At 41.9% G+C, this 22887-nt stretch overlaps 2 protein-coding genes across 2 annotated transcripts; both read right to left on the bottom strand.

Annotated features, from left to right (window-relative positions):
- Positions 1–216: 216 nt before the first annotated feature.
- allc (allantoicase) lies at positions 217–8382 on the bottom strand (the record flags this gene model as incomplete). The annotated part of the gene is made up of 11 exons (XM_084314258.1): positions 217–408; positions 908–1026; positions 2649–2757; positions 4694–4767; positions 5392–5547; positions 6790–6922; positions 7530–7609; positions 7707–7826; positions 7947–8034; positions 8138–8188; positions 8293–8382. 11 exons carry the CDS (start codon positions 8380–8382, stop codon positions 217–219), a joined length of 1212 nt encoding a protein of 403 aa, XP_084170384.1.
- A 5546-nt stretch (positions 8383–13928) lies between these two features.
- rps7 (ribosomal protein S7) lies at positions 13929–22885 on the bottom strand. The gene is made up of 7 exons (XM_084314447.1): positions 22844–22885; positions 21998–22081; positions 21811–21882; positions 21212–21355; positions 20646–20710; positions 15090–15240; positions 13929–14033 (listed from the first exon to the last, which is right to left on the bottom strand). The coding sequence occupies exons 2-7, from the start codon at positions 22070–22072 to the stop codon at positions 13956–13958; spliced, it is 585 nt and encodes a 194-aa protein (XP_084170573.1). The 5' UTR covers positions 22073–22081; positions 22844–22885; the 3' UTR covers positions 13929–13955.
- Positions 22886–22887: the final 2 nt, after the last annotated feature.

A 22887-nucleotide genomic window follows, 5' to 3' on the forward strand; every position in this document is an offset into this window, starting at 1 on the left:
GCCATTGGATGTTCTACTATATTAAACAATCCCCATAGGGTCACATCATAAAGGGATACTAATTGAATTCAGAAGCAAAATGATCAGATCCATTATGTTTATAAATTGTTTTTCACGTCACATTCTTACAATTATTTCACATCAATGCAAATCAACAATGCTCTGATATAGAGGAACTATTCAGAATGCTTGCATATAATAAGGTACTACTCTCGATCACAGTTTGGAGGCTAGTCTTGAATGGTTTGTTGTTGTTGATGTTGTTGTTGTTGAGGTGAAGGTCGGCTGACCCCAGAGCCTCAGTCTGCTGACCCCTCCGTCTGGAGCCATGACCAGGCGTACATGACTGACAGCTCCGCTCAGCACCAGGAGGTCACTCGAGTAGCAGTGCCTATGGTGGGGCCCAAGCTACAGCACGAGGGACAGAAAGACAATAGATTATAGTAACGTTCAACGTTTCTATTGTTATCAATGTCACAAGTTATAATGGTTTTGTTGCTGACAAATCATCGTTGAATACATAATGAGGGGGGGGGGGGTTGTTGACTGGACTCTGGGGTTTTGCAGTCTGTCTTGGCAGGTGTCCATATTGGCAGGTGTTTTGCTTCACAGAGCCTTGGGTGAGATTCAAATACATTAGAGAGAGTGTTAAGCACAAAATCTCTCCTATAAGACAGACACCGGGCACGCTTGCCAAGATCCGGTCTGATTTATTCAATATTGTATTTAACTAACCAAAAATGCCTTTCACACGTGCATTTTCATTAATTCCCATCTGTCGGGAAATATCATAATTTAAATGCCTAATTAATTAAAATGTCTGGAAAGACAGATTCTCCGAGGGTATTTTCAGAGGAAAGTGTCGTCGTGTGAGCGGAGGCGGACGGTGTTGGAGTCGCAGGCGTACTTTCTGAGGAGGCAGAAGGAGGCGCCATGGCCCAGGGTTCCACTTGCTGCTGATACACTGCAGCTCCTCCTCAGGGGTCAGGCAGCACGCCTCGATCCGGCAGGAGTCCGGGAAGTTACCTGCATGTAAACAGTTATTACTGAGAGAGACAGACACACACACACACACACACACACACACACACACACACACACACACACACACACACACACACACACACACACACACATGGTAGAATCACCTCATAAACCATTCGCTAGAGACGTTCATGTAAAACCAGGCATTATCAGGTACAATCCGAGACTTGTTTATTTGAACATCTACAACAGTGGCTCAGTGGCGGTCGTCTGGTAATCAGAGGGTTCCCGGTTCGATTCCGGCTCCTCCTGGCAGCGTGTCGAAGTGTCCATGAGCAAGACACTTGACTTCACCCATAACCGCTCTCGATGAGCAGGTTGGCACCTTGCATGGTTGCCTCCACTGTCGGTGTGTGAGTGAATGTGAGGCATAAGTTGTAAAGTGCTTTGGATAAAAGCGCTATTTAAATGCATTTGATGAATGAATTTATCATAAAATTGTTTTGCGGGTCCAAAATGTATGAACCTGATAAATTATATGCTGGTGCTCTAGTGGCTGAATGTTATCTATAGCACCCTTAACTTATAGAAGAAAAATAAAATATGCCTTTTTTTTACATTTGAATTTAGGCCACCATAAAATAAACAAAAATAAACGTGTCCCTCCAAATACTCAATTATCCAATTTATAAATATTACAAATGTACACAAAACATTTGTAGCCACAAGATTCATGTAAACATTTAAATTGAGGTTGAAATTGACAAAAACAACAACATGTTTTCAAAACTGGAAATTACTATGTAAACAAAGACAGTGGAGCGAAAGTGGGGACACCATACTGCATACTGCATATAGACCAACTGCCCTATCTCAAACTCTGCCCTCTTTACTTGATCCTCCAATCACAACTGTTTGCGGAAAAGATAAAAGATGGCAGAGTTTGAGATATAGACCAATTGTGATAACAAGTCAGTGACCCGACAGTTTCTTGTTTGTAAATACAATGTGTTCAAGCCAATCAGCAAAACCCGCTGAATCACAATGACTGAGTTGCCCCCTACCTGCCCTGAGCTGCGATGCCAAAAAGGTACAACAAGGCTCTATGGATAAACCATGGCACTCACCTGACTAAAAGTATAATAGAGCTCTATTGAGAAACCATGGCACTCCCCTGACAAAGTATAATGGCACTCTATGGATAAACCATGGCACTACCCTGACTAAAAGTATAATGGAGCTATATGGAGAAACCATGGCACTCCCCTGACTAAAAGTATAATGGAGCTCTATGGAAAAACCATGGCTCTCGCCTGACTAAAAGTAATTTCAAATGAAAATGACTGGATGTCATTTTGCCAAATCTGCATTGCTGTGAGTATGAGTATTTCACCTTTTACATATCTAGCTTTGGCATGGATTGATCGTTTAGATCGCTAGCATGGCTAACAAATGCAAATATATTGCAGTCTTTCCCCATTGTTCTGATCAGGATTATGTTCCCGTTCGCCTCCTCGATGCATGCGCACACAGAGTCTGACGTGGGCGATAACCCGTCTATGATACTGTACTGACTTGTGACGCTACACCTTGGCAGTACTTGACACACGGTGGTACAGTGAGGTGTACACTGGGAGGACGAGGAGATTTGATGATGTCACTACCTTTGAAGTGGTTGGTATCGATCTCTATGTCGCTGATGACCCCGGGGTGACCCAGCCGGAACACTGCCCACTCGTACCCCGGCACCTGCAGAATGCCCCTCTCGTCTGCCTGAGCAATAAAGCGATAACCAAAAGAACACATATTTAAGCTATATCACATGAGAGGGAGGCCTATACTCAATATCAGTACGACTATGATTTGGTCGTTGGTACGAGGCTTTAAAGGGGAACTATCTTATAAATGGCCTTTTTGAGTGTTTAGCATTGTTTCCTAGCTATGTGAACTTATATTAATATGATCTATGTCTCAAAATTCTCATATTGGCGCATTCTTCCAATTCTCCTCTCACAATATTCACCCTCACTGAACTGAGTCGTTTGAAAATGTGCCTATATGTGATGTCATATAGTCACTGCTGCATGTTAATGTTGAGATAGACGACGACGAAGCGCAGTGGTTTAGGTGGCACCTGCAGCCCAGGCTCAAAACAGCTCGAAATCTTGAGGTAGAAAAATGCTGTTTTTGAGGACTTGATTAGAAATACAAAACAATGAATAAAAAAAATATATATATTACAGAGGTGTTCCATAGACTCACAGGAATTGTGTAAAAGTGCCCAAATAGTGAAAGAAATAGTAAAATAGTTCCCCTTTAAGGACTGTTGGGAGTTCATAACGAAATGCAGATTTACCCTGTTCAGAGCAAACTTGGGGGACCTTAAGGACCAGCCAGTCACTAGAATGGGTTCCATACGTTCCTTTCCAATAATGATATAGTATAAGGAGGTAGCTTATCAATAATACCAACCTTCTCATAAAGGACACAGTGATGAGTGTCGTATCTATCATTAGTGATGAATCTGATGGCAGAGTGATATACAGAGTCCAGGGATTTAAGGCAGCATGCCTATAAATTACATCCCCCATAGTCCAAGACTGATTTGACAACTCTCTTCCTACTAATCAAAGGAAAGCTGGTTCTGTTTCTGTATAAGAAGCCAATTTTCTGTCGCAACTCGGAGGCAAGGTTGTCCACATGGAATTTAAATGTAAATTTCTCATCGAGCCACACACCAAGATATTTATATGCAGGGACTCTCTCTGCTAGTTGATATGTGGTCGATTTGTGGTAGATATGTGTACACCATCATATTCAATATTTCTGGCTCTAGAAAACAGCATAAATATAGTTTTTAAGTAGGTTCTCAATGGCCAATTGTACAGCGTCAGCAATACAATACACAACAGTATCATCTGCATACAGATGGGCTTGACAATCATTTAGCGAAGACACAATATCATTCATATAAATAGTGAAAAGGACAGGACCTAGAATTGAACCCTGTGACACACCTTTAGTTTCAGAGAAATTCAGATTGGGTATAACTCGACTTTACACACTGATGTCTCCCTGACAGATAATCTTGGAACCAATCACATGCATTTCTATACAAACCAAAAGTAGCTAATCTTTTTAAGAGTAAATGGTGATCGACTGTATCAAAAGCTTTTGACAGATCAATAAAGAAGGCAGCGCAGTGTTTCTTCTTGTCTAAAGCTGATTTTATGTCATTAGTAACTAAAGAGATGGCTGATAATGTGCTATGATTGGCTCTGAACCCAGATTGGTGTGGGCTTAGTACAGAGTGATTTGAGAGAAAAGACTTAAGTTGATTATTCACTAAAGTCTCAAAGATCGATACATATAGTTAAAAGTCCCAGTGTTGAAAATCAGGATTTGTAGACTGTGAATTTTGTCCAATCAAAGGACTTGGTTGGAACTAACTGTTGTATAAATTCTTATAAATAACAGTAAAGCTATTATATACACATGTCTATTATATGTTGCTAATATACAATAAGTGTAATTAATGATAATGAATGATTAAATACATATATATAATTATCAATTATAATATAACACATTTGTTTTATGTATCATTCTCCATCTAACATAACAACCCGAAAGTAAATGTTTGTGGTTTTACATCCAGCAGTGTGTGTGTGTGTATGTGTGTGCGTGTGCACGAGTGTGTATGTCAGACCTCCAGTGTTTTGGGCCTGTCCAGCCTGCGGGCGGTCTCCCATCCGTCCCCCATGTTGGCAGCTCTGTCAAAACCTGAAAAGCACATGCTACCGTATGAATAATTAGGGGGAAACCGATTAAACAACTAATGAACGCCGAAATGTCCAGTACATTACGGTGGTTCTCTAGATACACTCTCATTGATTGGGCTGTCACTTAGCATCGAGTTTGGGACAGTTGCCAATATACTGACTTGAATGTTTTAATTTATTAGTGGAGGAACACTGCTGACTGGTTTTATTTATTTATTTATTTATTTATTTATTTATTTATTTATTTATTTATTTATTTATTTATTTATTTATTTATTTATTTATTTATTTATTTATTTATTTATTTATTTATTTATTTATTTATGTATGTATGTATGTATTTATTTATTTATTTATTTATTTATTTATTTATTTATTTATTTATTTATTTATTTATTTATTTATTTATTTATTTATTTATTTATTTGTTTATTTATTTATTTATTTATTTATTTATTTATTTATTTATTTATTTATTTATTATAAATCGTAGCCCAGTATAAAGACATGCCATATAAATCTACTGGTGGTCATTTTTTCCCCTCACAACAACCAAAACATTTCCCATGTTCCAGTCTTCATCTCCTCTTCCTCCATGTAATCAGCATGTAATCCTTTTTGGTACCTATCATGTTACGCGGGTGTCCAAAGTGGGCATCGCTGTATCCCAGACAGACTCCGCCGTTGACCAGGGCCACCAGGTCCACCTTTTCCTGGCTGGAAACACACGACCAGTCCTTCTGGCCGACGCCGTACACTTTCAGCCTAGCGACGCCCCCGTCTGAAGACATGGCAATGCACAATCTTTAGAGGAGGTCGTTTGGAAGCTGACAAAATCAACAAAGTTCACAGAATTCATTATTAGATTTCAAATGTCTACTCTGATAGACATTTGTGGCCATCTTGGTCTATATGTCATTTGTCAAGTAATTTGTCAAGTATACTATTATATACTTATTGTGTATGTGTCTTGTAAGCCCATATGGGCTGGGCATACACCTGTATGTAAGACACGAAAATAAAAAACATCAAATCAAATCAAATCAGCTAGGATTGTGGCTTAGGCTATGTTCACACACTGTAAGCCTTAGTGCTCAGTTCTGATTTATTGCTCAGATCTGATTATTTTAGTTTGGCTGTTCATATATATATATATTCTTTTTTTGTGGCCAATATCAGATTCCAGTGTGAAGCTGTCACACTCCTGAACTGACCCGCGTGCGCATATTAACTATGAAGTTGTACATAAAAAAGATTGTGATAAATGTCAATCAACATAAAAGTCGGGGCGGCTGGGTGGCGTAGCGGAGATTGCGCTCGTCACCAATGCAAGAGACTCCAGTATCAAATCCCAGTCTCGGCTTGGGCCGGTCGTCATACTATCTCATTTGGCAGAGTCAGCTGATGGAAGTCGATGGGTGGGGATTGGACGTTGTGGACAGCGACCCCTACAGGTCGGTTGGGAGACGCCTGCACAGCAGAGACAGGAAGTGGCGAGGGTAGTGTGAGCCTCCCATGTGTTACACCTCGCCAATGAGAGTCCACGATGGCAGGCGAAAAGATGTGACAGGCTGCCTCCTCGTGTGCCGGAGGGAACACGTGATGCAAGGCTTCTATCCTCTCTACAACCGACCAGTGGGGGGCATAGTCGAGCAACGTTCAAGACAGGGGAGGGGAGAATTGGATACACGAAATTGGGATGGGAGAAAAATAGAAAATAAGGAGAAAAAGTGGATAAAAAAAAGAAATCAACATAAAAGTCGCACGAAAGTCGCATAACTGTTCAGACTGAGGTTGCATTGCAAATAAATCAGACCTGTATTCGATTTAAGACCACATATTATGAAAGTGGCCCAAATCAGAATATAAAAGATCAGATTCCATTTGTGCCGTTCACACTGTCATCAAAAAAAGGATTTTAGGCCACTTTTGCCCGTAGTGTTGCTCAGCAAGCCCTCTGTCGATATTGTACTCTATAAACGAGCGAGTGATTCTACAAGGACAACACTGTCAATGTGTTTACCTGGGTACATGTTTAGTCGTAGGTGGGTGACCCTGCCGGGGGAGGTGACAGGGAAGTAGTTGTGGCAGGAGTCTGAGTATCCAGGCTTCAGCTCAGTCACGGGGACCAGCTCCCCCCAGGCCTCCGAGCACAACTGTCAATCAATCACACAACAGAGGCGGTGGAGAAAGCACACAATCCTTTTTTTTTTTACTTAAAAAGGCCGATCCGTAATTCAAATGTAAACAAATGGATAGCCCCACCACCACCAAACTAAATAAATAAAAGAATGGAGACATGTTGCAGGTTTAGAGTACCCCAGTTTAAGTGCAATAGGAGCAAAAGCTCCGTTGTTCCCTGTGCAATAACACTGCTCAATTTGCACAATAATCTAGAACTTTAAATATTGCTTTGTTCTGTATGTTGTATGTCCAGAAAATATCTCACCAGGGATATTAAAGTGATTTGACACAAGTGCTCGATAGGTACATTTGTTTTGAATTGTATTGACTATTTACCATTTGTAAATGCAATCCTACCTGGAGGGGAGAGAACAGATGGTGGAGGTAAATGGTACATTACCCCCCCCCCCCTCCCTGTGAGCTGTGGTGTCCCTAACTGTAAGTGCCTAAAAACTGTATAGGTACAGCACTTAGAGTAAAGATACTTAGCTGCTTTCCACCCTTGCATAACAGATCACGATTACCTACTGTACATGACTACCTACATGCATGACTACAAACACTGTAGCTTGTCAATACCGTGGCTGCAGCAGCAAACTGACTTTCAGAGGCTGCCATGCCAGTGCGGTCACCCTCAAGAGCCATCGCTGGAAGCTCATCTGGTCAGACAGACATGGCAACGGTATGAATGCAGATATGGGACATTGAAAGTAATGTTCTACATGGGTGTATTATCTGGCGTGTGCCGTCACATACCCAGACACGCAGCCTGAATCGAGACAGAGGGGGAGTAGTTTCCTGTGAAAAACGACGTGTCCACATCAAACCCATGGATGGTCCCAGGGACGCCCAGCTGGACGACGCACCAGTCATGACCTTCCGCAAAGAGCACACACAATCATCGCTGCGTGGCAAATATCAAATAATTTAATTTCTCATACAAATACGCTATAATTCCAGGACAAATAGCTGGTTGTTTTATAATAACGGTCCTACCAGGTATTCTCTTTCTTCTCGTCTCCCAACCGTCCATCCATTTCCCGTATTCAGTGAACGCAGATGCTATGAACTCGGGTGGCCCTTTCTGTCAATCACATTAGTCACCAAAGATGAGAGACGAGTGTGTAGGTCAGTGTAGTTTCTTGATGACAAAATAAATATAAGCAACGTCTCAATAGTCACTGTACCTTCAAAAGATTCACAGCAGGCGCAAACCATTCGTCTGTGGCAAAAATGACCTTGTGTAGAGGGAGCAGTTGTAGGCATTTAAACCAGGCTTGCTTGTAATGGTTGTTTTCTGGTAAGTGGACAGTGGAAATAATATCCTGTTTAAGTGACTCACCTTTGCACCGGCCGTCTCACAGGCCAGATTGTTGAACTGCAAAAAGTCTGGCTGCCCAGTGACCACGTGCACCGCTTGTCTCTCCGCCATGTCTTCCCACCGGTGTGTTGTGCAAGAAATATGAACGAAAGTGAGGAAATAATCCCAGTATCTCGAGCTATAGGTTTTTACAGCTTCCTCTTCCTTCCCCACACTAATACGATCTCTACTGTTAACAGGCAAGTCCCCTGTGTCAAAATCACCAGGGCAAAGTTCAGTGACTGTGCAGTCATTGACAGTGACAGCTGTGTCATGTATGATAAAAACAGAAGAGCTTACCCAACTGGTTTTGGGAGTCATTCATAAGTGTAAAGATTTTTCTTGCACAAAAAAAATACTTAATTTACCCGAAAGGTCATCCTGGTGGTGGTATAGGCCCGTATGTTACATCTAGTTCAGGGGTTCTCTTTTTTATACTACGACCCCATTTTATTTAGGATTTTTTTTGGGCGAACCCACACTTAATGAATATCAAAATAAAAGCACACGTTGTTGAACTTGATCATGCATATTTATTAGACAATTTTATTCATGCCAGAACATTAAAAATATATATATATTATTATATATTTTCTTTTTTTTTACTTGCCAATGCGCGACCCCACTGTCACCTACCCATGACCCCACTTTGGGTCGCGATCCATAGTTTGAGAACCACTGATCTAGTTCATAACATCCTTCCATCCCCATCAAACTGATGTTTTATGAGAACAAGCCTCTTTTACACTTGCCGTCTGAAGACCCATTAAGTAGGCTAGGTCTTTATTACTTATTTTTTTATATTATTTCATTAAATCATATACACAACAGGTAACAACTAGGGCTATCAATCGATTAAACTTGACAGCCCTAGGAAACAACACATAACAACACACAGGACATATCAAGCAACAAACAAGACCCCCCTCCCCTCCCACAGGACTTCCCTGAAAAGACACCCCGGGCCCGCGTTGTGGGCATGCCCACCACAAGCGGCCGCGAGCACAAGCCACGGGTCTCCCAGAAGAACATTGTTCACCGGCCTACAAATAACACACCCTAATGTCTCCAAGGGCTGAAGGCCAAGCAGCGTGAGGATTCAAGGACCTCCCTCCGCACCAAAATTACTGCCAGCCCAACAACAGGCCAACAGTGGCTAAAGTAGCGACTTTATAGTTTCAGCAGTATTAGCTAAAACAGTTAAATGTTCTTGTTTTGCCCCATGTATCCGTGCAACGGACTGTTCCATATAAATTATATCCAAATAGGCTAGTAACCACTGCAGCTTCGACAGTGAATGTGGGGCCTGCCAATGCAAGGCAATCATTTTCTTAGCCGCTGTTAGGCCAGCCAGCCAGCGCCGGCGTTGTTGTAATGAGAATTTCAACTTGGAGTCATCATTTAATAGAAGTAATGGAGAGCAGGGTACATAGCAATTCAATATGTCGGACAGACATGAAGATACACAATTCCAAAAATGAAATACTTCCGGACACTCTCAAATCATGGAAAAAAAGTACCAGGAGCCCCCTGGGGGCAGAGGGTGCAGTTTGGGGATTGATAAACGTTCATCTGAAATAGTTTGTGTGGGGTACAGTACGTTCTGAAAGTAAAATTATAGTGTATAATTTGGTGGTTTGGGTTTCTTAATGAGAGTGATACGTTGGTCCAGACTCTGGCCCAATCAATTTCAAAGTTAGTTAGTGATAAATCTTTTTTCCATATGGTGTCGACTCAATCGGACTTGGCTTCAGTGTTGCTTTTAACAGAAAGTAGTATGTTTTGGAGACCAAACCTTGAGTAGATTGACCTGTATATATGCTATGTATTGGATGCAGAGGTACTTCTTCCCCCCAGGGAACTCCATAAGCATCCAAGGCAGATCGAAGCTGCAAATAAAAGAAAAATGAAGTGCCCGGGAGATTAAACTGTTCTGCTGCTGTAGTTCCTGAAATGTACGGAGGCTAAATTATTTGGTAATATTGGATAATGTGTATCTCTCTGTTAGACCAGTTAGGAAGTGAGACAGGCCGCCCTCCCAAAAGTAAAGCATAATTATGGAATAATGGGATATTGGGGTGGAATTTTGGATTGATCTTGGTGTGGTTGCTCACTTCTAAAGATAGGACGAATAACAAAGGTGAGAGAACGCAGCCGTGACGGCTCCCCCTACTGACCAAGAACTGTGATGAGCAGGTTTTGCCTGTAAGAACCATGGCAGTAGGATTGGAGTAAAGCACCTGAATCAATGATGTAAAATATTCCCCAAAACCCATGTGCCTTAACACTTTTTTCCACAGATATTGCCACTTCAAACGATCAAATGCTTTTTCTGCATCTAATGACAAAACCGCAGCTGGAGTGGCAATATTTGAGGATGCCTCGATAATATGTATTGTAGTAAACAACGGATATTATCAGTAGCCAGTCGCGTTTTCATAAAACCAGTCTGATCATGATGCACCAAATAGGTCATATGGGGTTCTAGACGGCGGGCTAAAACCGTTGCATAGTTTGGCATCTGCGTTCGACAAAGATAGGGGCCGGTAATGAGCACAGTCCAATGGGTCTTTATCTTTTTTCAGCAATAATTAAATGATTGCAGTATTCACATCCCTAGAGAAGCCTTAAGAATTGCGAATTGTATCATATCGAGAAGTAGTTGTCTTATTTGAGGCCAAAATGTTAGGATAACTTCTGGGGGAATACCATCAAATTTCCAGTATTCATACTTTGTAATGCCTCCACCAAAGTGATAGGAGCTTCAAGTGATGTTTTAGCCTCTGGTTTTACCTGAGGGAGATGAAGGTTACTAAGAAAGGCATTACACTTTTCACTGTGTGAAACCTCTGAGCTGTATAGGTTAGAATAAAAATCACTAGTTAGAATTGACTACAAATGGATCCGAACTGACTGTGCCGTCCCCCAATCTAATGGATGAAATACTGGAAAACTGTTCATTACTTACTTACGCCTACTACCCCTTCTGGGGCATAGGCCGTCAACAAGCGATCTCCAGGCATCTCTATCTTGAGCTGTTCTCTCCAGTTGGTTCCAGGTCATCTTCATGGTCTTGGTGTCTGTTCACAAAACTGTTCATTGGCACTAGTTTATAAGCTAGGAGGTGGCTCTGGCGGGCACCATGGAAATAATAATTAGTGCGGGATCTATGAATCAGAAATTCAGCTCGATGTCTTTGGATTAAAGAGTTATTTTCTGACAACCTCATGCTCAAGAGATACTTCGGGAGAAACATCAACCTTCATTTGTAGTTCTATAACCTTGCTTCCAAATACGGCCTTTTGCGTGAACAAGATTTATTTAGGTTGGATGAAAAGAATATAATTCAATCGTATAAAACCTTTGACCACATCCCACACCACCCTGGGGTCATCTGAGTTTTTATTCATCTCAATGAATTCTGTTAACTGTTCCTCCATCTGAATGAGTTATTCTGCATTATTACATGGCGTTTTCACATTCGCCGAAATGCTTGCTTGTGATTGGTCAATAGCCCCCCCGACAGCGGTCATTATTTGTCAATAATGACCGCTGTGGGACAATAATGACCGCAGTGGGCAGCTGTTCGCAATCAAGCCCACTGACACACTGTTTCAGTGCAATTAGACACTGCCGGTGTTCTGCTGCCGGCGATGACAGGGGGCGGAGCGACGAGCGGAGCCAGAACCAGTGTTGCGACTCGAGTCGATGTAAAATGAATTAGGTATATTGTTAGTAAGTTAGCCATGTAATAAGCGGGATAATGTATAGCTATACTCGGTCATTGTCGCAAAATAATTGACCTTCACTGACGTTTAAAACACCTCGCCGAAGCGGCTCGGTATTTTAAACTCCGTGTCGGTCAATTATATTGCGACAATGACCTCGTAGCTATACATTATCCCTTACATAATGTAGTATTAAAACTCCATCGGGCTGCGCACACCATCTCTTTACTTTGCAAAACACACGATGATCACTTAAATACGCAGATGGTCTATAATACAGTAAATATTTTCAAAGACATCTTTAGAAGCAAAAATGAAATATAGTGAAAATGATGTGCCTCGCAGAATAAAATTAATCTCTCAGTAGGACTGATAGTGCGCCAAAGGTCCAACACAGCTATTTCCTCTGCCCACCGTCGCAAGGATGAAGAAGCCAAGCGCTGGTCTCTCGTCTCTTGACTGTCCAGTCCTATCTAGCCAATGATCCCAAACTGCATTAGTCACCAATAAGTTAACTAATCGGAAATCTGATCAATCGAGCATGTTGGCTAATAGTTCAAAGAAAGAACTTTCACAAGTGTTAGGAGCATATAGATCCAAAAGCAACCTTCCTCTCAATTATAGTTTTAACAAAGGTAATTCTTCCTTCCGCATCACCACCAGAGCCTTGTAGGTTCATGTTTAGCTTCATTCTCCATTACTTTTTGATGGTCGAGTACCAAGCATTTTCTGGGTACGCTCAATTTTTTTTTTTTTACTTTTTCCATTTTTCTCCCATCCCAATTTCGCTGTGCCAATTCTCCCCTCCCGTCTTGAAAGTTGCTTGCATATGCCCCCCACCAACCGGTTGTAGGGAGGATAGAAGCCTTGCATCACGTGTCCCCTCCGATACACGAGGAGGCAGCCTGTCACATCTTTTCACCTGCCAGTGTAGACTCTCATTGGCGAGGTGTAATGTGTGGGAGGCTCACACTACCCCCGCCATTTCCCGTCTCTGCTGTGCAGGCGTCCCAACAGACCTGTAGGAGTCGCTGTCTAAAACGTCCAGATTACCACCAATCGAGGATGCCGGCCGGTCCAAGCCGGAGACAACGCAGCCACCCAGCCGCCCTCATAAAAGTAATCTTAAAATCTCTGGATGTTATCTAGTCTTTCGGGTATGGAGTATGCCTAGCAGGTTTACTTTTAAGGTGGATTTATACTTACTTCGAGAAATTATGATAGACATGACTTCACTGGTGCAGCCTACTCTACAACCAAAACAATCATGGAAGCACCCATTTAAACCTCCATGCCGGCAATGAGCCTTTCAAGAGCAAGTAGATTAACGGTTTACTTCCCTCACAACTGATCCAACGCCCAACCAAGTTAGCTAGATGCTGCTACAGTTGACACTAGTAACATAAAAGCGGGTAGTAGGGTTAGTAGCTTCAGTCCAATGTCATCAGAAAACTCATTACACAAGCTTCCATTTGGATACAGATGTACATGGGCACAATATGCTCAAACCTACACTTTCCCCCTCATCAAATACCCTCTTTCCATTAGCTATTTTGTATTACCATGACCAATACTTGGCAGCATCCATGTTCAAACTTTATTCGCGTGAATACCCCATTTCAATGACCTAGGTCTAGCCACAATTACTACCAGACTTTTGAAAATGAGGGTAATTCTTAGGATGGCAATCTACGAGCAGCCAAAATTGATGATTAACACTTGACTGGCTTATGAAATCTGAATATATTTCAAAGACATTTCCTAAACGTTCTGGACCACAACTATTCTAGGCCTGGAAAAACAAATTCCATTCCTACCTACAAAGATCATCCGAGGGGTGGATTATCTAACATGAATATTCTTACTGCAAAAATACAAAAACAAGAACAATGACGGTAAACAAATTTATTTTGTCATTTACAGTTGGAATTCTGGGAATTCAAACACAACATCTTTGCCTGTGAGCTTCTTGTAGACACCGGAGAAGGTCTCGACCTGGAGAGAAAGGAAATTATATTACACTCCCGTCACTGGATAATTGCTCAAGTGTAGAGGACATTGGGCTTATGCACATTTAAATACAACTCAAACATGCTCTTCAATCTCCAATGGTTGAACAGCACAACAAAACATCTTTAGTACAGCACTAGTAACTACCAACACGTGACAAGGCCACATCCAATATACAAGAGTCCATTTTTAGCTCATGTTATACCAGGATATTGATCAGAGATATATATATATATATACACAGACATGAAAGTATAAATAAATGTATGTAGGGGAAGATAATATTCCTCAGTAGCAAGTACATTCAATGGCGGACATAACTTTGGTTTTTGGAGGAGTCCACAACGCAATGCGCAGAGCACTCCTCTGCCGCCACAGGCTGCCTGCCGTAATGCGGATGCCTTCTAGCCACTATCCTCCCGGTCTTTGGCAAAGTCGTACCACTGTTGTAGGGTATCGCATAGAACATTGACCACTATTTAATCAAGAAAAGCGAGGGTAACATACGATTTTCCTACGAGCGGCTAAAAGCCGCCAGTGAAGCTGCGCTAACATTGTTGTTAGTTGGCTGGCGGTGCCGTACTGACGTTAGTGTTGCCAAAGACATGAGGCTAGAAGGCATCCACATTACAGAACGATACTGTGTGCGTAACACGGGACTCCTGGAGAAACTAAATTACATCACAGCAGGGTTATGAATGTCTGCCATTGGAACTCCGTTCTCCATGATCATTGATATCTGGCAGTACTCATTATACAACATTGACACAAGAGGTTGTGCACTGCATGGTTTAGCCCCTCAGTCACGGCCCAAAGGGCTCTGAGAAGATGTAGGAATATACAGAATGCCCCGTCCTCACCAGCCTGAAGGCCGGGGACGGAGCTTACTCTCCAACGTCGTGGAACGGGAATGTACGTCACAGCGCAAAGCGCTACGCTCCCATACGCCACAAGGACAGAGCCATGCGAGAGCAACCTCACAGGATACCCACGTTGGGTGGTCAGTTGAGACCAACAGACAAATAAACGTGTCCCACTCACTTTGTGTTCTACGTTGTTCTGCTGCGCCTTGTCGAGATGGACCTTGATGAGCCGACTGCTGTCCAGTTTCACCCGAATCCTCTTGCCAACAATCTCACTGGGGAAGACCAGGTCTTCAAGGATGGCATCGTGCACAGCGGTCAACGTACGGCTGAGGACACAAATCAACTATTTCATTAGATAACTTTCAAAAACGAACATGCATCTTTTCAACCATTTTAGACAACTTCCTTCAAACTGTGGAACATGTTATGTATAGTCCAAATGTAATCGTTTATTTTCCATTAATAATTTCCTTCCTGGCTAGCCCACACCCAAGGGTAAGACTTACTTTTACAAACTGGGCAATACATTAGGTAGGCGGTGTTCCTGGCTCATTCATCTTAAGACTTAAAACCCATGTACCTGTAATTTTTCCAGAGCAGCTAAATAAATTGTCAGGCTGCCGAATCCTTTAAAAAATTAGGCAAAATCAATTTCTGTGTTTTACAACTTATGCCTCACATTCACACAACAGCAGAGGCAACCTTGCAAGATGCCAACCGGCATGTCAGGAGCAGTTAGGGGTTCGGTGTCTTGCTCAAGGACAGACACGAGTGCCTCGAGGAGCCGGAATCGAACCGGGAACCTTCAGATTACCAGACGACCGCTCTACCTTCTGAACCACTGCTAAGGCATAAAAAAAATTGTTTGGTTCCTGTTGGTTGTCAGTTAAGGCCATGAGTTTATTTTATTTTATCTCTTCCCACGGCGACTATGGATAGGGAATTTCTTTATTTAATTAAAATGTTCACGACAACATGGATGCATGTACTCTGCCAGCATGTTTAATATCCATAATACTAAAGGTTTGACTAAGATTTTTATGAAATTGTATTATATATATATATTTTTTTGAACTCATAAAATAAATTGGGTCGCACCTAAATCGGCAGGGTCGGTCAGCAACCAGAACCAAACCATTATTTTTGTTAGGCCCAACCCTAACATTCAGATTACCTCCTGAACCACTGCTGGCCTTACAATGCCCCATTTAAAAAACACATCTGTACTCCTTTGTCAAACCAAAGTGTTTAAAAACAAAGTTCCTACTTATTTTAAATTCCAAAGCCTTTCCATGACTTTTCCATAAGTTTATACCAATGGCTGGATTTCTGCAGTGTAATGAACGAACGACATTTACTTTTAACTGCTGTGACATTGTAAGCTTGTTATCAAAGCTCAACTGTGCCTATAGGTTGGAATCATAAAGAAAATAGCAACTGCCATACAGTCTGACCCCATTTTCACCTTACAATTCGACAATATGAACATCGCTGCTGGAAGAGTGGAAAGATGCCAACAGTCATATCCATCTTTACATAGGCCTAGATCACATGTCAACAAGCTCGAGGCCCCCGGGCCAAATCTGGCACCACTGGCATTTTCACCCAGCCCCCGGACTAAACTCGCTCATCAATTCATTTTAGACCACTGCCTCTCCTGGGCGCAATTAAATTGGCCTGCGAGATATGAAGCGCACCTCAGGCTCACTGTGTGGCGATACAAACGTCTCAACAAGCAAAACTCACAGAATGTTATATGGACCAGCATAGTGTTTTTATTGAATGAAACTGCACCAATCTGCTTCTGTGGACAATTGGAGGAGGAACCAGTATTTAACTTCCAAATTGTACCTTGTTTTTATTTACCTTCACGGCTAAAGGCTCAGTCAGCTGTTTTAGCCGTGGTATTATTCGGTTACATCTAATTTGACTAAGTGAATCATTGCCATCTATAATAAGCCAATAATTCATAAATGATACCTTTTAAACCCTCCTTGTATTCATTGAGGCACCAGAGAATGAACAACTTTAATAGATAATCAAAACGCCCCAATTACGCTGGTGACCAGCGTGCAAAATCTGTATTTTTCATTTCAGCCTGATTGCTAATAGAGTTCCGACACCCCTGGTCTAGACTAGAGGGCTAATATAAGTGGCATTACTTCTTGATAGTGATGCACGATATATCGGCCGCCGATATAATATCGGCCGATATGGCCGTTTTTTTACACATCGGTATCGGTCCGATATCAAGATAGGGCCGATATTTATAATAAAAAAAAAAAAATTATCTTTTTTTTCTTCTTTTTACATGTTTTGGCCTTAAATAGTTTCAAAATATCAGTCATTTCTGAAAATAAGTTACAAAAGTAAAAAAAATTATGCGTTTTGGAAAATAGCTCTTTATTTGATTATCATAAAAAAGTGTTTTCTATACAGAGATATCGACATCGGTAGGCCTGCCACGATAACACATTTTGCTGGGCGATTAATTGCCCCCGAAAATATCGCGATAAGCGATATTATTGCGACCGGTTAGAGATTTTTTTTTTTTTGGAGAAATTTATTTCCCAAAACTTTTATTTTGAAGCCCACCGCTCCGTCTTTTCCGGTGTTTAAGACTTTTATTTTGAAGCCCACCGACCGGACCGGAAGTATTGTTGTGATTATTTCAGGTACTTTTTGGGTACCAGAAAAGTCACGTGAAACACTGCAGACCACTGAATAGAGACTAGGATTTCATAATCATTATGTTTGCAGCAGGCACAAGTGCAATAAACAAAGGATACAGTCACTGTGTATTCTGCCTCATTTATTGATTAAACAAAACCGACATCAACACAATTTGCCACCGAGCGGAGAGTTTAGTCTCGCAAAAAGATCGCTGACTTGTTAAGGCTTGTTGTTAGGTTAGGTGCTAATGTTGTGATAGCGTTTTAGCATGGCTATCGTACATAGCGTGATCAATATAACTCGCTATTGATTGTTTGTATGAGTAACGTTAATGCTAGTAGAATAGACACAACGTGAGGTAATCACCATCCATTTTAAACAGGTTATTACCTAATGCTAACGTTAGCAAATAGACGCGACTGGTAACGTTACAGCTTGTTAGCCTAATGCTCGTTAACGTTAGCATAGACAGCCTAGCTAACGTTAACGCTTGTAGAATAGACACAATGAGAGGTAACGTTAGCGTTAGCAGAATAGACACAACGAGGGTCTCGTTAATGTTGTTATTGATTGATTGATTGAAAACTGTGTTTACTCTGTTTGTATGAGTAACGTTAATGCTAGTAGAATAGACACAATGAGGGGTAACGTTAGCCCCACGGAGCTCCTGTGCTGTGCTCTGTAGTAAAGCCAGCGGCCCGCCTCCCAACACGGACAGTGACTGACAAGGGGCACTGGGTCCGCCTCATTAAAACAAACGCGCAAATAGCAATTAATCGCGCCCGTCAAAATCATTGCATTCATTTTAATTATCGCGGCAATTAATCGATTTATTGCTTATCGCGGCAGGCCTAGACATCGGTAAATATCGGTATCGGCCAGAACAGCAATATTAATATCGGTTATCGGTATCGGCCACAATTTTCACATCGGTGCATCACTACTTCTTGAATATACAATCATTGAGCATTCCTAAATATTTTGATGACATTCTCCTGCGTGTAACTCTACCGAGTCAAGCATTTATGATTAGAACGGCTGTTTTGTCAAATCATATTTAAATCAAATCATGGTTTTATAACTGACTTTCCAGCCAATTTAATCTTACAAGTAAGCGGAAAATCTGGAAATATCTGAAAGCATGACAGCGGACAAAAGAAACCCGTGTTTTTCAGAGGGCTTCTAGGAGAAACAAACTTAACACTTCAATGAACTTGCATTTATATATGTAAAATGTGTTGAGATTTACATGGTGGAGTAATAGATATAGCCCTAGGTGTATAGTTGCTGGTCTGTTCTTCAACATATAATGTAAGGACAAATTATTCATTAGACTCACTTTCTCTAGTTGTTGGATAGCACTGTTGGTAGTTTTAGAACTGTATATGTATACGTCCCCTTATTGGAAACATTACACTATCTAACTCGTTTTTGCACACATCAAAATGCAATGACTCCCTTCCTAAAGATAAAAAAATTTTAGACATTGAATTACAAAAACACTTGGTAAGCCGCATTATCTGCAGAATGTTTAGGACAAACATTACTTCAGAGTTCAGTTGTGCACTGCATGGTTTAGCTCCTCAGTCATGGCCCAAAGGGCTCCGAGAAGATGTAGGAATATACAGAACGCCCCGTCCTCACCAGCCTGAAGGCCGGGAACGGAGCTTACTCTCCAACGTCGTGGAACGGGAATGTACGTCACAGCGCAGTAAAGCGCTACGCTCCCATACGCCACAAGGACAGAGCCGTGCAAGAGCAACCTTGCAGGATACCCACGTTGGTTTCAAAAGATGTGTACCATTTTTGGGGCAGTAATGGATGGCACAAAGGAGTTGAAAAACTAGCACTGAGCATACGACTGCTGCAATAACAATGATTATTGTCTCACAATTGTCTCAGTTGCGAATGACAATTGTTTAGTTAGGCTTATATTCAAAGTGTACACATTTCCGCTGATGTTGTATGTTACTTTACAAAGAGATCCACGTTGCTCACTGTGCTACATTGAAATAACACCGGAACAAAACAAAATTCTGCAAACATCACAAAGGGTTTGTGCAAAGCATTTAGTCTCTGCGGCATTGAGACATGGGCTATTCAATGGGCAGCTTGAACTGAATCCAAGTAATAACCTAATGGGTAACAGTCTATACATTGTGACCCATTTGCTAAACATAATTGCTTTTATTTTAAAGTATGGGAGGAGGAATAGAAAAAATGGGAATACAATTTTGCAACCATACAAAATTATTATAAATCACAACAATTTGACTATTGCAGCAGCCATTTCTGAGAACATTACTATTTCAATACAAGCAGCTAGCCCCTTTCGTGACTGATGCACGCCAACAAGGTTTGGCCATTAAAACACAGTCACTTGCTCCTCAATAGGAACGCAAGCAATATTCACCATGATGGGACTGGTTTTGGACAAACTGTTCATTATACAAGTATCAGAGAAATTTCAAAGGTACTCAGTTGCACGAGGGTTTCGGACAAAAATACGGGATGGTCTGAAAGCTCGGCGTTGCTAATAAACATTTTAAATAATTATTATAAATGTTTAACATCTCCGAGATCAGTGTTGCATCAAAATGGCTTGTTCTTTTTCTTCCGCTTTGTGACATGCCGGAGCGCTGTGATTGGCTTCTTCTCTTCTGCGGCTTCATCACATGCCTGGTGCGCCCAGCAATTACAGCGCTCCGGCATGTCACAAAGCGGAAGAAAAAGAGTAAGCCATTTTGATGCAACACTGATCTCGGAGAGGTTTACACGTTTATAAAAATGATATAAAATGTTTATTAGCAACGCCGAGCTTTCAAACCATCCCGTATTTTTGTCCGAAACCCTCTTGCAACTGTGAGTACCTTTGACATTTCTCTGTGATATTTGTATAATGAACAGTTCGTCCAAAACCAGTCCATCATGGTGAATATTGCTTGCGTTCCTATTGAGGAGCAAGTGACTGTTTTAACAGCCAAACCTTGTTGGCGTGCATCACAGTCACGAAAGGGGCTATACAAGCAGCATAATGACGGATGTTATTCAAGTTTACCTCCTGGGACGCTTCTGCTTATTCTTTGTGCGGCTTTTCCTGGTGGGTTTGGGCAGGATTCTCCTCTGAAAGTAGATCATAACGATTAACAACTCACCAAGACAAATTAAACAGCCTCATGGCCCAGCATTGCCAACTAGTGTACACTGCATGGTTTAGCTCCTCAGTCATGGCCCAAAGGGCTCCGAGAAGATGTAGGAATATACAGAACGCCCCGTCCTCACCAGCCTGAAGGCCGGGAACGGAGCTTACTCTCCAACGTCGTGGAACGGGAATGTACGTCACAGCGCAGTAAAGCGCTACGCTCCCATACGCCACAAGGACAGAGCCATGCAAGAGCAACCTTGCAGGATACCCACGTTGATGGTAAGAAACAAGTCCACTTCAAACAAACGTTATCAAGGAAATATCAGGCCCAATAACATAAGCCATTCAATTTTATAATTACAAAATCAGAGCAAAAGCAAACACATGGGGTTGTAGGTAGTTAGATGTGGCAGAAAATACCACTGGCTCTACAACAGCATCTTGTCAGAAAGTGGACACCAAGACCGCAGCATCTTTACCTGTGCGATGAAGACCACATGCTTGCCGCTGAATTTCTTTTCCAGCTCCCTCACAAGCCGCACTTGAATCTTCTGGAAGGACTTCAGCTGGGGAACAGGCACGAAGATGATGATGGCTTTCCTGCTGCCACCAACCTCGATTTCCTAGGAGGAGGAAAGATCAAGCATAACAAATGATTACTACATTCCAACATTTGTGCTAACATTTCCAACGTGTGCATCGTTACATTTGTACAAATCTAACATTTGTGCACAGCTATTATATCAATAAATGTACAGTGCATGGTTTAGCCCCTCAGTCACGGCCCAAAGGGCTCTGAGAAGATGTAGGAATATACAGAATGCCCCGTCCTCACCAGCCTGAAGGCCGGGGACGGAGCTTACTCTCCAACGTCGTGGAACGGGAATGTACGTCACAGCACAGTTAAATGCTACGCTCCCATACGCCACAAGAACAGAGCCATGCAAGAGCAACCTCACAGGATATCCACGTTGGTTGCAAATCACAACAGCTGATCATTAATAATAAAGTACACAATTGCTTCCACCAATTCAACCATTACACACACGAGCATTTTACCTTATGTCATGTCTCCTACCTTTGCTGCAGTGATGTTCAGCTCCCTCAGCTGAGCCTTCAAGTCAGAGTTCATCTCCAGCTCGAGAAGAGCCTGAAGGGGGAATTCAACAAGTCACATGAGTTCAATCTGGTAACAACAACTAACAAGTCAGTGTGTAACTTGACAAGACGCAATGAAGTGGATTTTTATTTTATTTTAAGTTTACCTGAGAGATTCCAGACTCGAACTCATCTGGCTTTTCGCCATTAGGCTTCACGATTTTGGCGCTGGTACTGAACATGGCCTACGTCTGCAGATGAAAACAGCGTCGTTAGTTAATAAACATTGGCAGCCTAGCAACCTCAACACAGCAGTCTAGCCCACTTCATTCCAACGGACTCCTTCAAATGATTGAAACGCTACGGCTAATGCTAAGGTTAAGGCATGTCACTTTCGTTGCTAGCCAGGGCTAACTAGCCAAGAAGCAGGCTAATGATAACCACGTTGCATTAGTAACCACGTTGTATTAGTAACAGACGCACAAAGCACAGGTCGACAATCTGCCACAGACTATAGTATATAGTGATAGTGTGTCCAGGAAGTCGATCTAAACTCCAGGTTAGCCAACATAGCCGGTTACGACCAATCCTCCAAACTAGCTAGCCAGGCTGCCTTTAGCATAGCAGCTCCCATCACTCAACATGGGTCCCAATGGCTGGGTAACAGTGGCCAATTGCTCAAGAACAGCATTTCATACACAACGACTGACAATCCAATAGACAACAAGTGATACACATGGATCTAGATAGCCTCCATCGTAGAGCTAAGTCGGAGAAACACACTACACATGCGTGGGCCTAGAAACTAGCGGTCCTCAATACGAGCCCATTCACGTCGACCAATATACTACACTTAATTCTGAGAGATACAACGGCCATCCACAACCATACATGGGGGAATCTAAGGCATCCCATGCCTAAGATGTATTCCTATGTGAAATATAGGCATTTGTTTGTCTAATATCATATTTAGACAAGGAATAGTGACTCCTGTGAAAATTGTCATGACCAACCTTAGTCAACGTCGGCCTGGGAAGAGGCCGGAACATCTCGCGAT

Source organism: Notolepis coatsorum (genome assembly GCF_963971535.1).
Source record: "Notolepis coatsorum genome assembly, chromosome: 5".
In the NCBI taxonomy this organism is placed as follows: Eukaryota; Metazoa; Chordata; class Actinopteri; order Aulopiformes; family Paralepididae; genus Notolepis; species Notolepis coatsorum.